The sequence below is a fragment of the Dioscorea cayenensis genome, chromosome 9, assembly GCF_009730915.1.
Source record: "Dioscorea cayenensis subsp. rotundata cultivar TDr96_F1 chromosome 9, TDr96_F1_v2_PseudoChromosome.rev07_lg8_w22 25.fasta, whole genome shotgun sequence".
NCBI lineage: Eukaryota > Viridiplantae > Streptophyta > Magnoliopsida > Dioscoreales > Dioscoreaceae > Dioscorea > Dioscorea cayenensis.
Window position 1 is genome coordinate 26,232,728 of NC_052479.1, and position 15,408 is coordinate 26,248,135.

The 15,408-nt window shown below is 34.5% G+C and overlaps 1 protein-coding gene across 1 annotated transcript; it reads right to left on the bottom strand.

Annotated features, from left to right (window-relative positions):
* Window positions 1–5,838: 5,838 nt before the first annotated feature.
* LOC120269449 lies at window positions 5,839–15,274 on the bottom strand. Its single transcript, XM_039276778.1, has 3 exons — window positions 14,957–15,274; window positions 9,638–9,904; window positions 5,839–6,271 (listed from the first exon to the last, which is right to left on the bottom strand). The coding sequence occupies exons 1-3, from the start codon at window positions 15,170–15,172 to the stop codon at window positions 6,152–6,154; spliced, it is 603 nt and encodes a 200-aa protein (XP_039132712.1). The 5' UTR covers window positions 15,173–15,274; the 3' UTR covers window positions 5,839–6,151.
* Between the last annotated feature and the right edge of the window lie 134 nt (window positions 15,275–15,408).

Below are 15,408 nucleotides of genomic sequence, written 5' to 3' on the forward strand. Positions count from 1 at the left end.
AGTTCAGAAGGCTCATTACATTTTCTCTTCTTCTTCTTCTCCTCATTTGGTTTATTCGATTTGAGTTTTGCCGTTTTCCCGATAAGGTGAGAATTTCTTCGTTACTCTCACTTTGATCATTTTGTGGAAGGGAGGGAGTAACACTATTTATAAAAATACAGTTTAATTATGTAGAGTTTTTGTGGTATTGCTAGATACAACGGAGAGGGACGAGTGCTAATGTTCACATAGCTGACTTCTTGGGAATCAGTGTTAGTTAAGATATGCGAGCGATGGGGTCTCGATATTTCCCACATCAGGGTGAAGTTTATCACACCCGATGGATATAAAACGGTTTGTCCAGTAGAGGACGAGGTTGACTTCTAACGCATGTGTCATGTGTACTCCATCTTCAAATGCGCTGTAGTCAATCTTGTTGTTGAGATAGATGATGTGCCATCGTATCCTACTGAAAATGAGTTTTTATCGTTGTAAGATTCTTCTCTTTTATGTTTATCTAGTTGTATAAGTTCATTATTGTTTAACTATGCTAGTCTCTGTTTAAATATATTACATTTCCATTTAAACATTGTCTTCTTCGTTTAATTTATTTTGTCTCTATTTAATTATTTGAATTAACGTTTAACTATTTAATTTATCATTTAAACACTTTATGTCTATGCTTAACATATTGATCGTTGTCGTTTAAACTGAAGTGTTGGCAGGAATTCAGATTCTGTGAGCGCTCCGGTCCCACCCTATGGTGACCCTAGACGCTATGGGATGCCTTCCTTCCTCGTCAGACTTAAGTGTTGTCGTTGGATATCAATCTGAAGTGTTGTTGTCAAGGTATACAAATTGAGGTTAGAATACCAATTATTTACCAAACACTATTAACCAAACTCAATTTATCAAAAAACTTACCATTTCTAACGCGTTTTTATCATACTCCTTACTTTGGCATGAAGAATAATGCATGTATTCTTGTTTGTTATTATCAAGGACCACGAGATGGAAGTGGCCATTCATGATTATCGGGAGGATGATAATGTTAACATCATGTAATTTGCGCGCGGCATCTCTGATCATAGCGAAAGTTATGTCAAACGCGTCTTTCTGCTTTGACATAAACAGCCCCAGTGGTCGTGTGATGGAGGCGCGCTTCTTATAAGGATATGGTACTCTGCTCAGTGACTTTTGTATTATGCATACGAAAACGTCCATCACATCGTTTAACACTATCTCCTTCCCGTCAAACAGCGTGAATAGTCTGGACTGTGTGGTGCTGAGAGAGTCATTCATCCACACGACAGTCCTGCTGTTAAACGGTAACAGATATAATTAAACGATATTGTAAATATTTAAATGATATAGCAAATATTTAAATGATATTGCAAATATTTAAACGGTAACTACATAAATTAAAGGTTAACATATAAATTTAAACAATAACATAAAAACTTCAAACTTACTTGTCCATAGAGCAGTTGAGGAAAATCCTTATCAACTCCTGCTCGAATTTGTTGAGTCGCGATTGTCCAAGGTATTTTTTCTTCTTCGGAATAAAGTCTTTCCGAACTTCTTCATATTATTGGTTGGCAAGTATCATATCTCTCGTTGATTTTTTGATGGCGTTCCCTTACCACTTGTCAATAGCTGTTTTGGGATCATCATGCGGTACTGTTTTTGATGGTTGTCTGTGTTTAGCACCAGTGGCATCTTTCATCGATGCGGTCACGATGACAGCATCAACCGGAGACATATCTTTACATGCTTCTTGTTGTTGTGGGATTGTGTCTGCCTTCAATGCGACACTGTTGGCCCCTGGTTCCACTATGACTATGATTTCGTTGACAACAGAGTCAATGATCTTCTCAACTGCGGCCACGGCAACAGCATCAACGGGAGACACACCCTTAGCTGGTTCTTGTTCTTTAGGGATTGTGTCCACCTTTGATGGCGCACTGTCAACCGCCGGTTCCACCGTGACGGGGATTTTGTTGACAACAGAGTCAACGATCTTATCAACCGCGGCAATGGCAACATTATCTACGCTCTTCTCTATCGTGATGGCCATATCATCAATGGCGACAAACTCAATAACAACATCAGCCGCCGATGGTGCTGTTATTGTTTCATCGTCATCCAGTGGTGGATAGAGAGGCATTATTGTTTTCCTCTTTTTTGCAAGTCTCTTCAAACGTGGCCGTCTTGGAATGGCCATCCCGATGAAGTCCAAGTCTTCAAATTCCGAATCCTCGTCCGTCCCGGGTGCTTCATTTGTTTAGAGGGACGGCGAAGTCGATTGTGACCGTCCTTCTAATGCCTCAACCCGAGTGCCAAGCCAAGGGAACTCGGTTATTGATATATGGTACGCCTGCAGAAGAGTTGCACTGACGTCATCGCCTAGTGCCGCTACGGTCGGGCGGGGGTGGGCGGGCTATGGCGATCGGGGGGACTGTCATTGTCGTTGTCGCGCGGGGAGGGTGTTGTAATCTGGCGGGGTAGTGGAAAGCTTCTCGGCGTCGAGGAATGCGTACGCCGTTAGGCTGGAAGTAGGAGAACGGCGTCGAGCGCGTACAGAAGAGGTTGGCCTCTCATCTTGCCTTCGAGCAAGTGGTTCCGGAGCAATAGCATCCACCCGGCGGTTAGCCCGAACAAATATATCTTCATCAGCATTCGCCGGGACCAGCTCAGGAAACTAATATATGTAAACAAAACAATCTTAGCGAAATCATTCAATTTAAACAATAACAAATATATTTAAACATTTAAGTTATATATTTAAAAGATATCGCATTTATTTAAACATAAAACAAAATGTTTAAACTCTAAAGAATACTTTTAAACAGAAAATAAACAATGTTAAACGCTAAATACTATATTTAAACATTAACTACTATTGTTAAACACATTGTTCATGATTTATTACCTCTTTTCCTTCGAGAGATGACAAACTGGTTTCTATCGTCGCTTGCTTCCGGTAACTACTTTCACCGTAGCACAATATCCTTGGGCTCTTTCCGAAACGGATTTTCTTTCCGGTTCCGGTCATCTTGTAAAACCAGATATTCAGCGTGACCGAGTAACCCTTAATATACCATGTGTTGGTCTTTTTCCCCGCGCATCTAGCTTGCACTCGAGCAGCCACTTGTGGAATGTCTTCCATAAGCCACTTGTGCGTCGCTATGCGTATCGCCCCATGAGGTATTTGGGAAGAGGATTGTACCCATGAGGTACACCATCAGGAGTTTGACAAAATTTTCTTCTTCTCCCCTCTGTCGAACAAGTTGCTCAAGAGTTCTGTTGATGGAGTCTTTGCGTCTCTCATAGGTTTTTGATAAATACCTTTCTTCGAAAGCTAAGCATATTTTCTTCTTTTGAAACATGACTGCGTCTCCATCGTAACGCAGACCAAGAACGAGGGCCACATCTTTAGGCCTGAAACTCAGCAGGCTTTCCCCAATCCTGAATTTATTGGTGCAGCCATCGTATCTTTGCAATAGAGAATCAAGAAGGGCTATCTCTTGGAATACAGCTTCCAGCCCAGTAAATGCTGCAAATGGTATCCTTCAGATGATCTCCCAGTGTCGAGAGATCATGTGAACTTTCAATTCAGTCAAGGTCTCCACTACCGGTGTCAAGTAGTATCGCCCATTAACTAGGTTGACTGCCATAATCACAAGGCTGCGACAATAACAACACATTCAGCAGTATTCACAAAGTTTTAAGAGAAATATAAGATTTTAAACGAAAGCCTCAATTATTAAACAGAGATATAATATTGTAAACAGTGATCTAGTTTCTTAAACGGTAACCACAATATTTAAACGGGGATATACGTTTTTAAACTAAAACTCATTTTTTAAACGGAAAGATCATTTCTAAAACTGCAACCATATCAAATGAAAAGGGAAACGTACATTATAAACATTACACAAATCATAACAATCGAAAAACTATTTCGATCGTATACACAAACGAAAATGTAAAACAAAACAAAACCCTAGCCGAGAAATCTCCCTGCAGCCTAACAAAACCCCAGCAGAGAAATCCTCCTTCAGACTTCAATATTTTTCAATAAAAACGGAACCACAATACAAAACCGAAAAATCTTTCTTTCTAACAGAATAGTTAACATAAAACCATAATCACAATTTCTTCAATACCTTAGATTGCAAACTAATGAAATGCCGAATACTTGCGTGGGACTTCTTCTTCGAGACACCGGTGGAAAGGGAAAAGCTGAAATTACAGAAGATGTCCCGGTAGAAACAACTTCGGAAAGAGAAAAGCTGAAGAGGCTAGTTGAGAAAAAAAAGTATACGTCTCCAGTATAGTCGTCTCTTGGGATTACCCTAAGAAAAAACCCTAGTTCCTCTGAAAACCACCGAAATGATTGCAATGCCACAACTTCCCATATAAGGGGTAATTTCATCCATAAAATTTAAAAATAACTCCGTTAACCACCGTTATATGCTTTGGGGAGTTTGAAAAACATTGAGTTTAAAAGGAAGAGGTTTTTAGAGATTGCCAAATTAAGATGGTGTTTTTGGCAATATTGCAAACTTAGGGTTTTTGGACAATTTTTCACTTAAATATATTAAAATTCATCTTATTTTAAAATAAATATTTATTATTATTAAAAAAAACTAGAGGGAATATATAAGAATTCCCCTCCTACGTGAGCTCAGAGAGACAAAGAAGTTTAGCTCTACAACTACACTTGTTTTGATTGGAGGGACACTTTGTTTTTAAGAAGGATTTGGTGCTCCTACTTTTACTCGAAAGTGGGGCAACAAACTTTTTTAATTCTAACTATTAACTATAACTATTTATTTATTTATGATTCCCAAGTTTAGTGGCGGAGAGAAGGGAGGCAATAAGCATAAAAAGAATATATTATGGAATGGTTGGCCAAAATACCTAAATTTTAAAACCTAACCTTGACCTTAAAACAGTACTATATTTATTTGTAAAATTATCCAAATAACTTCAAAACGGTTTCACAAACATAAACGCAGTGCATGAGGGTTGGTTGTGTTTAGTGCAATGCATTAGAAAGGAGAGCTGTGACTAATTAATTAATTAATATATAAATAATTTATATGGAGTTGGAGTGAAGTCAGAGCTAAAACTCAAGCTTGATTAAATAATTTTTTTTTCTATATTATTAATTGAATGGTTAAAATGATAAAGTTTGAAGTAGTGAAGTTTGGATGATCTAATTGTTAAATGTATTTGATGATCTAATTTAAAAAAGTTTAAACTCATAGAAAGATTCATGTGCAACTCATGCAAATACACCAAATGTTTGGTTACATCAAATACCTGGTTGCATGGTGAACATTTTCCTTTTTTTTAATACTTTAAACATTAAAATAAATAATTATATATTTTAAGGGTCAATGATTTTTTTCCCCCCTCTACTTTAAAGGCCAAAACTAACAACTACCCAAATTTTAAAAATCAACATTATTATGACAAAGACTTGATACAAATTAATCAAAAGAATTGACAAACAACAAAAACCACAGGAATGTTTTATTCACTGACTTGAAATACACTTTGTAATGAACCATGCAGGGAAGCTAATATACATAACAAATTATAAATCAACATGATTTGTTTTATATTATTGGAATGAAAATCTTAATAATTAGAATAAAATCCTATAATATTTATAACCTTGTAACATATGCACACACACATATATGTATATAGACATGATCATGAAACAAACTACTCTTCATCATTGTCCACACATCAATTCTCATTCTTCTGTATATTCTATTGATATCATTCAATGCAAAAGCAATAGACATAGTTAAAAAAATAAAAGAAATATGTTGTATTACATAGTAAAAATCAGAGGACCCAAGCATTTTACATTCCAAAGAGAAAAGATTCAATTACAGCGGTACATGAACCTGAATGAGCCATGAAAATATGATTGAACAAACATTTGTGTATTATATACTGTGCTATTAAACTGAGAGAACCATTGGAACTTTTTCAACTAATTACGACTGTTCAATACACCAAACCATATTACTGAAACAGATAACAAGTTGAAAGTGATGGCAAAGAGATTGAAACAACAAAACACCAGACTTGGCATATTAGCTGGACTTCAGAACTTGAAATCTGTTAAGTCATATTAATGATAACACTAGAACCTCGGAGAGTTTGTAGGAATTCTCACCATTGAAACTCCAGGCATGGTGAATATACGTTTTTGTCGTATATATATGGCTGCACTGCTGATGAGTAACAGAAACACCATTATCGCCTGTAGGAAGAAAAATCATTGCAGATTTTAATGTTCATCCAGTGACTGCAAAAGGTAAATATTTGCGATATGTAGTTAAAACTTGGTAGATTGAACATGTCCATGATGCAATCTTGATTGTGCAAAAATCAATTGAAACGGATTGCTTAAACGCATAATCTGGAGGAACTACAGCAAGTTAGCAAACTGATGGTTGGTGAAACATACACCTAATGGGATCTGATGCTTAAAAAGAAATACAACTTGGCATTTTTTAAGGAAAAAAGCCAATTTTGGGTCCATGTACTTTGCCCAATTGCCCTAATATTCATTTCAATCCTTATACTATCAAACTACTTAAGATGATCCGCTTTTTATTTATTTTCATCCATGAGGGTGATGCAATTGGCATTAGACATGTGATTTGAAATACATGCTTATTAATTTTCTTAGTTAACACGAAAGCTCGATATCCTGGCAAGATTGTCGCTTCACCATCCACATGACATTGAAAATTTACTCTTAATTTTTCCAAAACATTTGTGAGATGCTAACAAGGCCTAAGTTGCCAACAAGTGACAACCATGCCACTCCCACAAGAAAATGTACAAAATGAAAAAAGCGAAGTACATGAACCATATTGGACATTTTCAAAGTAGAGAACTAGAAATGAACATTGGGACAAAGCATAGGGACCAAAAATGGGTTTTGCCTTTTTTCCATCTATGTTTGACTTTCAGGATTTGAAACACTTAAAAAATAAGGTTAACTTGTATCATATACATGTTGATTTAAGATTCCAAATTGTGATACATGCAAATTGCAATATTTAGACCCATATAACCTCAAATTTGAGTAGTTTCATGTAATAAACAAGCTCAAAATTCAACAACAGGTGCATGAGGTCTGTACGTTCATTCTATGTCCTACTTAATAGTAGTTAATAGGTTAAACTTTCCGGTTTAGTATATTTACCATTGTATAGAATGAAATCTTAACAGCATTCTCACACAACTGGTAAAGCCACAGGACTGCAAATGGGATAAGATAGCCAGAACCACATTGTTAAAAGAGTACCACCATTTTAGAATATCAAGAAACCCCAGAAGGTAACAAAAGCTTGAGCTTTTATAGTCAATTAATTTTTAGATTATCCTTAAATTTCCATTCGGAAATTTATAAGTTAAACCAAATTTCGAGAAGACTCCTACGTAACCATTAAGCAACAATAGACCCATAGTGCAAGAACAAAGGTATCAAACTAGAGGCCAGAGTTGCAGGTCTTCTCTAATACCATGTCCCTCTCCCACAATTTATAAATTATTTTGTGAGCTCTTTGAACTCCCAAGTCTTGTAAACACATTCCTAGCACCCTATTTTATTCTGCAGGAACGGTCATAATGCCAACTACCCTTATGAATGTATTCTGCTCACAAAAACACCATTAACATCAGCCATTTAGTGATGTTCTTTTGCACTGTCCTATTCCATATTTTTCAAGTTTATTCTATTTTAGTTCGAATAACAGCTTTTTACTACATGATATGTTGAAATCTGTGATTCAAAACATATCTCATTTACATTAACAATAAAAAATAAAAAAATAAAAAATTGGTTCTGACTACCAAAAAAAACAAAAACCAAGAAAAAAGGAAACCCTCTTCCCCTCTCAAAACACTAAACTTCTCTCAAATTTAAAAATTCTAATTACTTTCTATATTGAGCAAATTAACTGACCCAAATATCTTTATTAATGATGAAAACCAATAATAATTCACTCCAAATTTAGTAACTCAAGCATATCAAGGATTTAACTAATAGAATATGAAGACGGTAGATAAATGATAAAAGGAAACAATATAAGAAATTTGAAAAATTTTAACAAAGAAAGAAAAAGGGTGCTAGTAAGGGAGAAAGGTAATAAAATAAAATAAAAATTACAATAGTAGGTGTTTAACAGTATGAATAAGGATGGAATATATATCTAGCAGAGGCTATATACTAAAAACCTTAAAATCTATTGAAGGCCACATATTAAATCAATCATATAAAATTACAAATGATATCCCAACAAAATAAATTTTATAGCAAGGAGGAGCTAAATAGACTGATTAAATTCCTAACTGGAATATTGAGTTGGCAATCATGAAGAAATTGGTGCATAGGCAAGGTCTAGTTCAGTTCAAGTTGTTTAGGGAAATTTAGAATCCACCAATAAGAAAAAGAAATAAATGTAGAAGGCTAATAAGAAGACAAAATGATTCATAAGCGACCATCTTGCAAGGTAGAGCCACACCTCCAACAACTTTTAACAAGTAATTTCTTGTTTTTTGGCTCTACCAAGGACCACGTTTACAACTACAAACCTTTTAAGCTCACCAATGATCATCCCAATTCCCTTGACATGACAATATTTATTTCTGAGATGCACACCTGAAAAATTCATACTTTCCAGAACCAGATCCAACGATTCCAACCATCTTTCATAGAATAAAACGTCTGTAACTGTTAGGTCCATTCACAAATCTGGTCCGGCCCATTAGCGCCTTTACTGCTTTCCAGACTAATAATGATCCCCAAAAAATTCCTATTTGAATATGGTCCAACTCAAATATTCAGTGATAACAAATCAACATACGTCAAGTTGTTTGGCAAGAACATAAAGCATACAAGTTCAAGCTTCCATAATGGAGAAGGAAGTCATGCAGAGTCCAAAGGAAGTATACAAACAAAAATAGAATTGTTCAAATAAGGGTTTCTTTTTCACAATACAGCTTTTGCTGGTTGCTGCTATCATTTGGTGAATGGGTGCATACCGCTAGTCTGCTAATGATATCTATATTCTGCTATTGATCGAAAACCGAAAAGGGGAGATTTTTTTATTTTTATTTTTTATAAAAACAACAACAACAACAACATTTCTCCTAAAACAAGAACAATCCAATCAGCGAGATGATTGACATTGTGTTAGCTATATGCCTTCAAACTAATGTCAAAATTCTTATTCCATGAGACATATAGCATATCTCCTTGTTATTCCTTTTCCGCTAGATGTTGTACAAGTTCGGAAGCAAGTCTTTTGTGTTCACCAACATAGATGTATAAAAAAAGCTAGGCTGTTGGCAAGTGAACTAAGCTTATTCACAATGATGTTTCAAGAATAAACTTATACGACAAACTAGTCTAACAAATCCCACAAAAATAGGAGCAAACGGGTCTGGCTGGCGAAAGCAACCACCAAGTTACATCAAGAGTGAGCCTCACTACAGCAAAATACATAAGTCTATTTAAATAGAAAATAAAAACCATTCTACATGGATGAAAAATCAACCATAAACAAAGCATACAATGCTACAAGGTTTTTTTTTAAAATAAAAAAATCCGTACCTCAAACCCAAGAACTGACACTTTTTCTTCATTACCTACAGGTACACAACTCCTGTAGGTGACATAGTTTTGCTTTCCACTTTCTGTTTCAGATGAATTATCCAACAATTTTCTCCATCTGCTCACAAATTTCTCTTTTTTCTTTTGAAGAAAAAGTAACTTTCTTTGAACTTTATTATGAGGTTTCTCCTTTGACCCATCTTGGACTTCAATGCATTTTAAAGGCACACGATAGCCAGTTTCACTGCAATGGTACTTATCATCTTTCTACAAAAAAAAATGCAGGCTAAAATTAATGGACAACCTTATTAGGTTGTATTGATGTTTCACATAAATAAGTCTAAGCAAAAAAGGCCAAGAGTAATCTCACTGAACAAGGTCATAAATATCCAAGAGGTTAACAATAGGCTAAATTCCAAAATATAACAAATAAGACAAAACACGTAGGCACACAATCGCTAGCATTTTGCAAATGAAAGTGCTAACAACATTTAGTGGTTGTTCAGTAATGGCACATGTAGGTTGCTAGCAAAGAGGAAAAAAAGACCAGTAGTTCTGATTAAACACAATGATATCCACCATGAAAATTTCCTTAACATTTTATGTCAACCACATGTAATATAAGATATTAAACACATTATATACCATTTACCATTCATCATCATAATTGGACTTCATAGATTAGGAATTTCTATGACAGGAAGAATGGGGACATATTCAAATTTAGAAAATTAATACTTACTTTCTTGAAAAATCTACATAAATAATTATTCTTAGGAATAGCTATAAGTACAGGCACTGGACTTCAATGTCAGGATGTTTAGATGTTATTATGGGAACAAACCTCTTGTTCTTCTCTCATTTCTTGTCCAACAAGATCAATAAATTTGTAAAATCTACGGAGAGAATCTACAAAGAATATCATAATCAATATGAAAGTCAAAAACATCATCAGCATAATTATTGCAAAGAAAAATCTGATATGATCCAAATGCACATTCCTTAACTTTTGGAAACATGCAAATTGGTAAAATTTAACAAAGACAAATGAATATTCCAAGATATCATCATAACCCTCCAACATAGCTTGGTTGGCATCAAGAAGTACTGCCAAAGCATCTACACCATACATATTATGCAATATAACAAACAACGCAAATGATAGTCTAGTGGTAGCTAAAAAACTATTAATTTCATCTTTATAAGAACAGTACTGAGTTAGATGTCCTAAGTTCCATATCACTAATTACAATGTAATGAGGACTAATTATAGTCAAGTGTCAATTAACAACCCTATCATATATAGAAGGGGTCTTGGATGTCATATTTAATGCATTATATGCCCTTAATTTGACTTATCATTTTTAACAGATACTACTAGTGTCAATACGTTAGGTTTGCATAGGGTTTGTATTTGAATAATTGTAAAGACACAGCAATATACTTCTGAGCAATTAACCATGGGATGTGCTAGACAAGTCAACGAAAAGAAAATACAAATAAAAAATGATCCAAGATCCCTCAGATAGGGCATAGAATTAGATCACTAGGTGAATATATGAAAGGACAAAGGTTTTCTATGGATAAGTAATTTTGAGGAATGACAACTTCTTTTGGCAAAATTAATTGAGAACATAATTGAGTTCTTACACTATTTTCAGAGACTGCATGCCATTTTTTCTCTTTCCATTGATTAGACATTCTACACTCCTAACAAAAGGAAGGCTTCTTCCATGTGACTAAAATGGCTAAACACATAAGCAAATTAGCATCCCTTATTTGCTCAAATCTTTTTGTTTGAGCTCAACTTCTCTTTAACTCAATTGTTTCAACAGCCCTGCTTCTATTCTCATGCAATCTACAGATTTAACTCTTATCTCAAGTTACAACATTTGAATCTACAATCAGATTCCCATCAAATCAAGTATCCCATTCCTGAACTTAAATCAAATATTATCAACATCGCTTCCCAGCTTTCTAAACTTAAACCAAGAACAATTTGGGAGCATGATTGTGTTAGTTAGCTTACTTTAACACCATGTTTGGTTGGAGATAAGTACTGTTCTTGTAACGAAACAAGTTGGGATAAGATCTAAAGTTTTTTTTTATAAAAATTTAATTTTTTACATAAATATGTTTAATAATTAATTTTAAAAATAATTAATATTCATATATTTTAATCATTATATAGAAAAATAATAATTTTAATTTTAAAATATTTAATTTGTATTAGTGGTAATTAAGTTAAACTTTCTTTAGATAAAAGCTTTGCCTTTAACCCTACATCCTTATCCCCTAACCAAAGGCCTCCTAAGGGTACTTAAGGTTCTAATAGGATAATTTGAAGATCTTTGAAAAGAAGAATGTTCAGCATTTTAAATTAATATAATAGACTTCAAAAAATTTTTGGAAATGGAATTGTTTTGTGGTTCACAACTTCATATGCTTTTTTGAAATGAATTAAAACCATTAGATTCACTTGATGCATTTTCCTATTAGAAAATTTGTAGACAACAATAATTGCATAAAAGTAGAATATTTATCCTTGCACCTTTTGCACTAGATGTCATTTATCAAACATTGATGAAAATTTTCCTCGATTAGCTAAATTCATCTCAAGATGACAAAGCAAACATAGTATGGTATATCTTGAAAGCTGATTTCTAAAGTAAAATAATAGGTACCAATGGCCAAGGCTGACCAGGTAAAAGAAAAATATTAAGCGCAGCCATTATTTGACTTTTTTTTATGTTGAAAAATGATTTTCACATGTTGACATCTTGTTGTAGCTTCTCCATCTTTGATACAGATGACCTATTCATGCGATGTGATCATGTGGTTACGGCTATGAAAGTTAAAACACAGTAAACTTATGGAAATGTCTAAAGCTCATTGTACCAGAAGAAACCTGAACCTATTTAGGTGGAAAATTAGGAAGCATGGCTATGAACAAATATGACATGTAATTCTAGAAGCAAAAAGAATAATCAAGATTGCTGCAAGTGTAACTTGGTTGCTTTTCAAAGTTACCTGCAACTACGATTACTTGGAATCAACAACTTCTACGTGACAACAATTTCATGAACAAAATAGATTCGTCCAACTTGCCAAGGTTTTTCTTTTCTATTTAAGCTAGTATATTTTGAGTCAATCTATGGTTCTTACAACAAAGAATTAGTTATTTTAAATTTTATGTATTCATATTAAATTGTAGATCTAAAATATACAAGAAAATAAGTTTTCTCTATTGAACTAGGGACTAATTCAAGCTAGGCTCAAAAATTCAGGTTTGAATTTAATATTTTCATCTCTCAGTCCATGTTCAACTCTACTATTTTAGCACTGATTTATTTCAAGTATGGATCAAGCATATGCAGCCCAAAAATTTTAATTTTAATTAATAGTTTACAAGCATAAACCACATAAAATATATATTCATTGAGCCTGTGCTTAACCAAAGATTTGACTAAAGTCAGCAATGCATGGCCCCTAAATTTATAAGGCGTTAGACTCAATATTTTGGGCCAAAAGCAAACTTAAGTCATGTTTTATCATAACCTGTTCCATATCTTATCTAAATTTATTAATATTAGTCTAAAGTACAAATTAAAGTAGCAATTTCTATTTTACTTGAAAAACCACAATTACTTGAGTCATCAACAAAGAGCAAAAAGGTTTTAATTGATGATGAGAAGATGCTCTCTAAATCCATGTGCTAGAGCAATCTATAATCCTAGGGTAGCATGCAAAGGTAGGGTTGAAATGGAATGCAGTAAGAACAAAGTGTGGTTTCCACAATTCCACACCTAATGGAATTTTAATACCTAGAATAAGGGGGCATGATGTAAAATATAATACTCTTTATGGAATTAGAGTACTTAGCATAAGGGGTGTGGAAAAGAGACCAAAATTCTATAAATTCTCCAACAAAAGAGAGATTAAACCAATCCATCCCATAAAGTTGCAATAGCTTAGCAAAAGTTTCACCTCAACATAGGACTAAAACTTGAACCAATCCATGCTATAAATTTGCAATAGCTCAGCAAGAGTTTTACCTCAACATGGCACCAAAACTCAAACCAATCCATGTTATAAATTTGCAATGGCCCAGAAAGGGCTACACCTCAGCATAGTAAATGCCTATTGATCTTCGGGAGTTAACTGAGGTCTAAATGATCTTCAATGACTACTAAAGGAAACAACGGACACCTTTTTTCTTTGTGGCACCAAATGAAACAAGGGACACCCTTTTTCTCCCTGGTACCAAAGGAAGCAAGGGACACCATTTACCTCCTGACACCAAGGGCATTTTTTTTCTGACTCAATTAATTCCACCAATGATATAGAGAAGAGCAGAATTAGCAAGATCAGACCAGGCATCATGCAATGCCAAAATGCTCAAGCAAATGGCTATATAAATCATCTTAGTTATATGCTTATCTCAACCTAATCCTAACTCTGCAATTCTCCTCATCTTAGTTTAACATTTTGTTAATATTTTATCTAGGCATTATACCTATATAAATCGTCTTGCAAGTGTGTAAGAGTTTTTGGACTATGGAATAATAATTTAGTTTCTCCAATTCTATCAATTTCATCAATAGCCACTAACATTTAAGGCCAAAACAATAGCACATGAAACAGTGCGAAAGAAATACCAAATCTGTTGTTAAGCTATCATGTTATTGAATCAAAGCAACAGAGTGGCTAACATCTTCAACAAACGATTGCTTGTATTTAATCCAGCCAAATTTCCACCACCCAACCCACCCATAAAAACAAGTGTGAAGTAAAAAATCTAGCAAGACCAAACCTAACATAATAACACAATGCCAAAATGCAGAAACAAATCCCTTTGCAAGTGTGAAGATAAATCAATACCAACTAGCATCAACTGCCAAAACAATAGCACATGAAAATATTACCCAAAAAAAAAAAATACCAAACCTGTTGTTAAGTTCTTAAGCTATTAAACCAAAGCAACAGAGCGCTAAATTCTTAAACAAATCATTGTTCATATTTAATCCAGACTAGTTGCCACCAACTAACCCTACCAATGAAAAAAAATAATGCAAAGTAATTAATCAAGAAAGATCAAACCTGACATAATGCAATGGCAAAATGCACAAACAAATTACCTTTGCACGGGTGAAGAAAAATCAATACCCACTAGCATCAACAACCACAACAAAAGCACATGAAATAGCACCAAACAAGTACAAAAAGCTGCTAAACAACTTGAACAAATCAATACTCATATTTACCACAGATATTTTGCCAACAAAAGATTGAGAGAAAAACGAAAATTAAAACTCTCACCTTCTCAGAATACTGGCAAGGAAGGCAAGGACCGGAAGGAGAGCACTGGAAAGTAGAGTTTCCTTGTGTCTCCCGGAAAGCAAGAAGCAGCCGCGCTTGGCCACCTCCTCGTCGTCCTCCATCGATGTCTCCATGGACCAAAGAGATGCACCATGATACAAGAACAAACCCTATAATCAACACCCTCGCGCGCTTCAATTCCGAGAGCGATTCCATCCTTTTTCGAGAATGTTCGCCGATCTTCTCCCAACTCTTGCGAGCCTGGAAACGGAAGCAATTGCCTCTCGACAACAGATTTTGCTTTTTCTTTTTCCTCTGCTTGCCCGAATTTTATTTACAATGCTTGTAATTAGATTTATTTATTTATTTATTTTTTTATTACAAATAAGCAATAAGGGCTTATAAATAATTAAAAAAAAATCAAAAGATTATAAATACAACATTTAAAACTA

Excerpts from the sequence above, each read along its gene's own strand:
- LOC120269449 (XM_039276778.1), bottom strand. The coding sequence starts at position 15,172 with ATGGAATCGCTCTCGGAATTGAAGCGCGCGAGGGTGTTGATTATAGGG. Across the intron at positions 9,905-14,956 it reads CTTGCCAGTATTCTGAGAAG|AAAGATGATAAGTACCATTG; the intron begins GTGAGAGTTTTA and ends TTTTTTTTGTAG. Across the intron at positions 6,272-9,637 it reads TGTCAGTTCTTGGGTTTGAG|GCGATAATGGTGTTTCTGTT; the intron begins GTACGGATTTTT and ends TTCTTCCTACAG.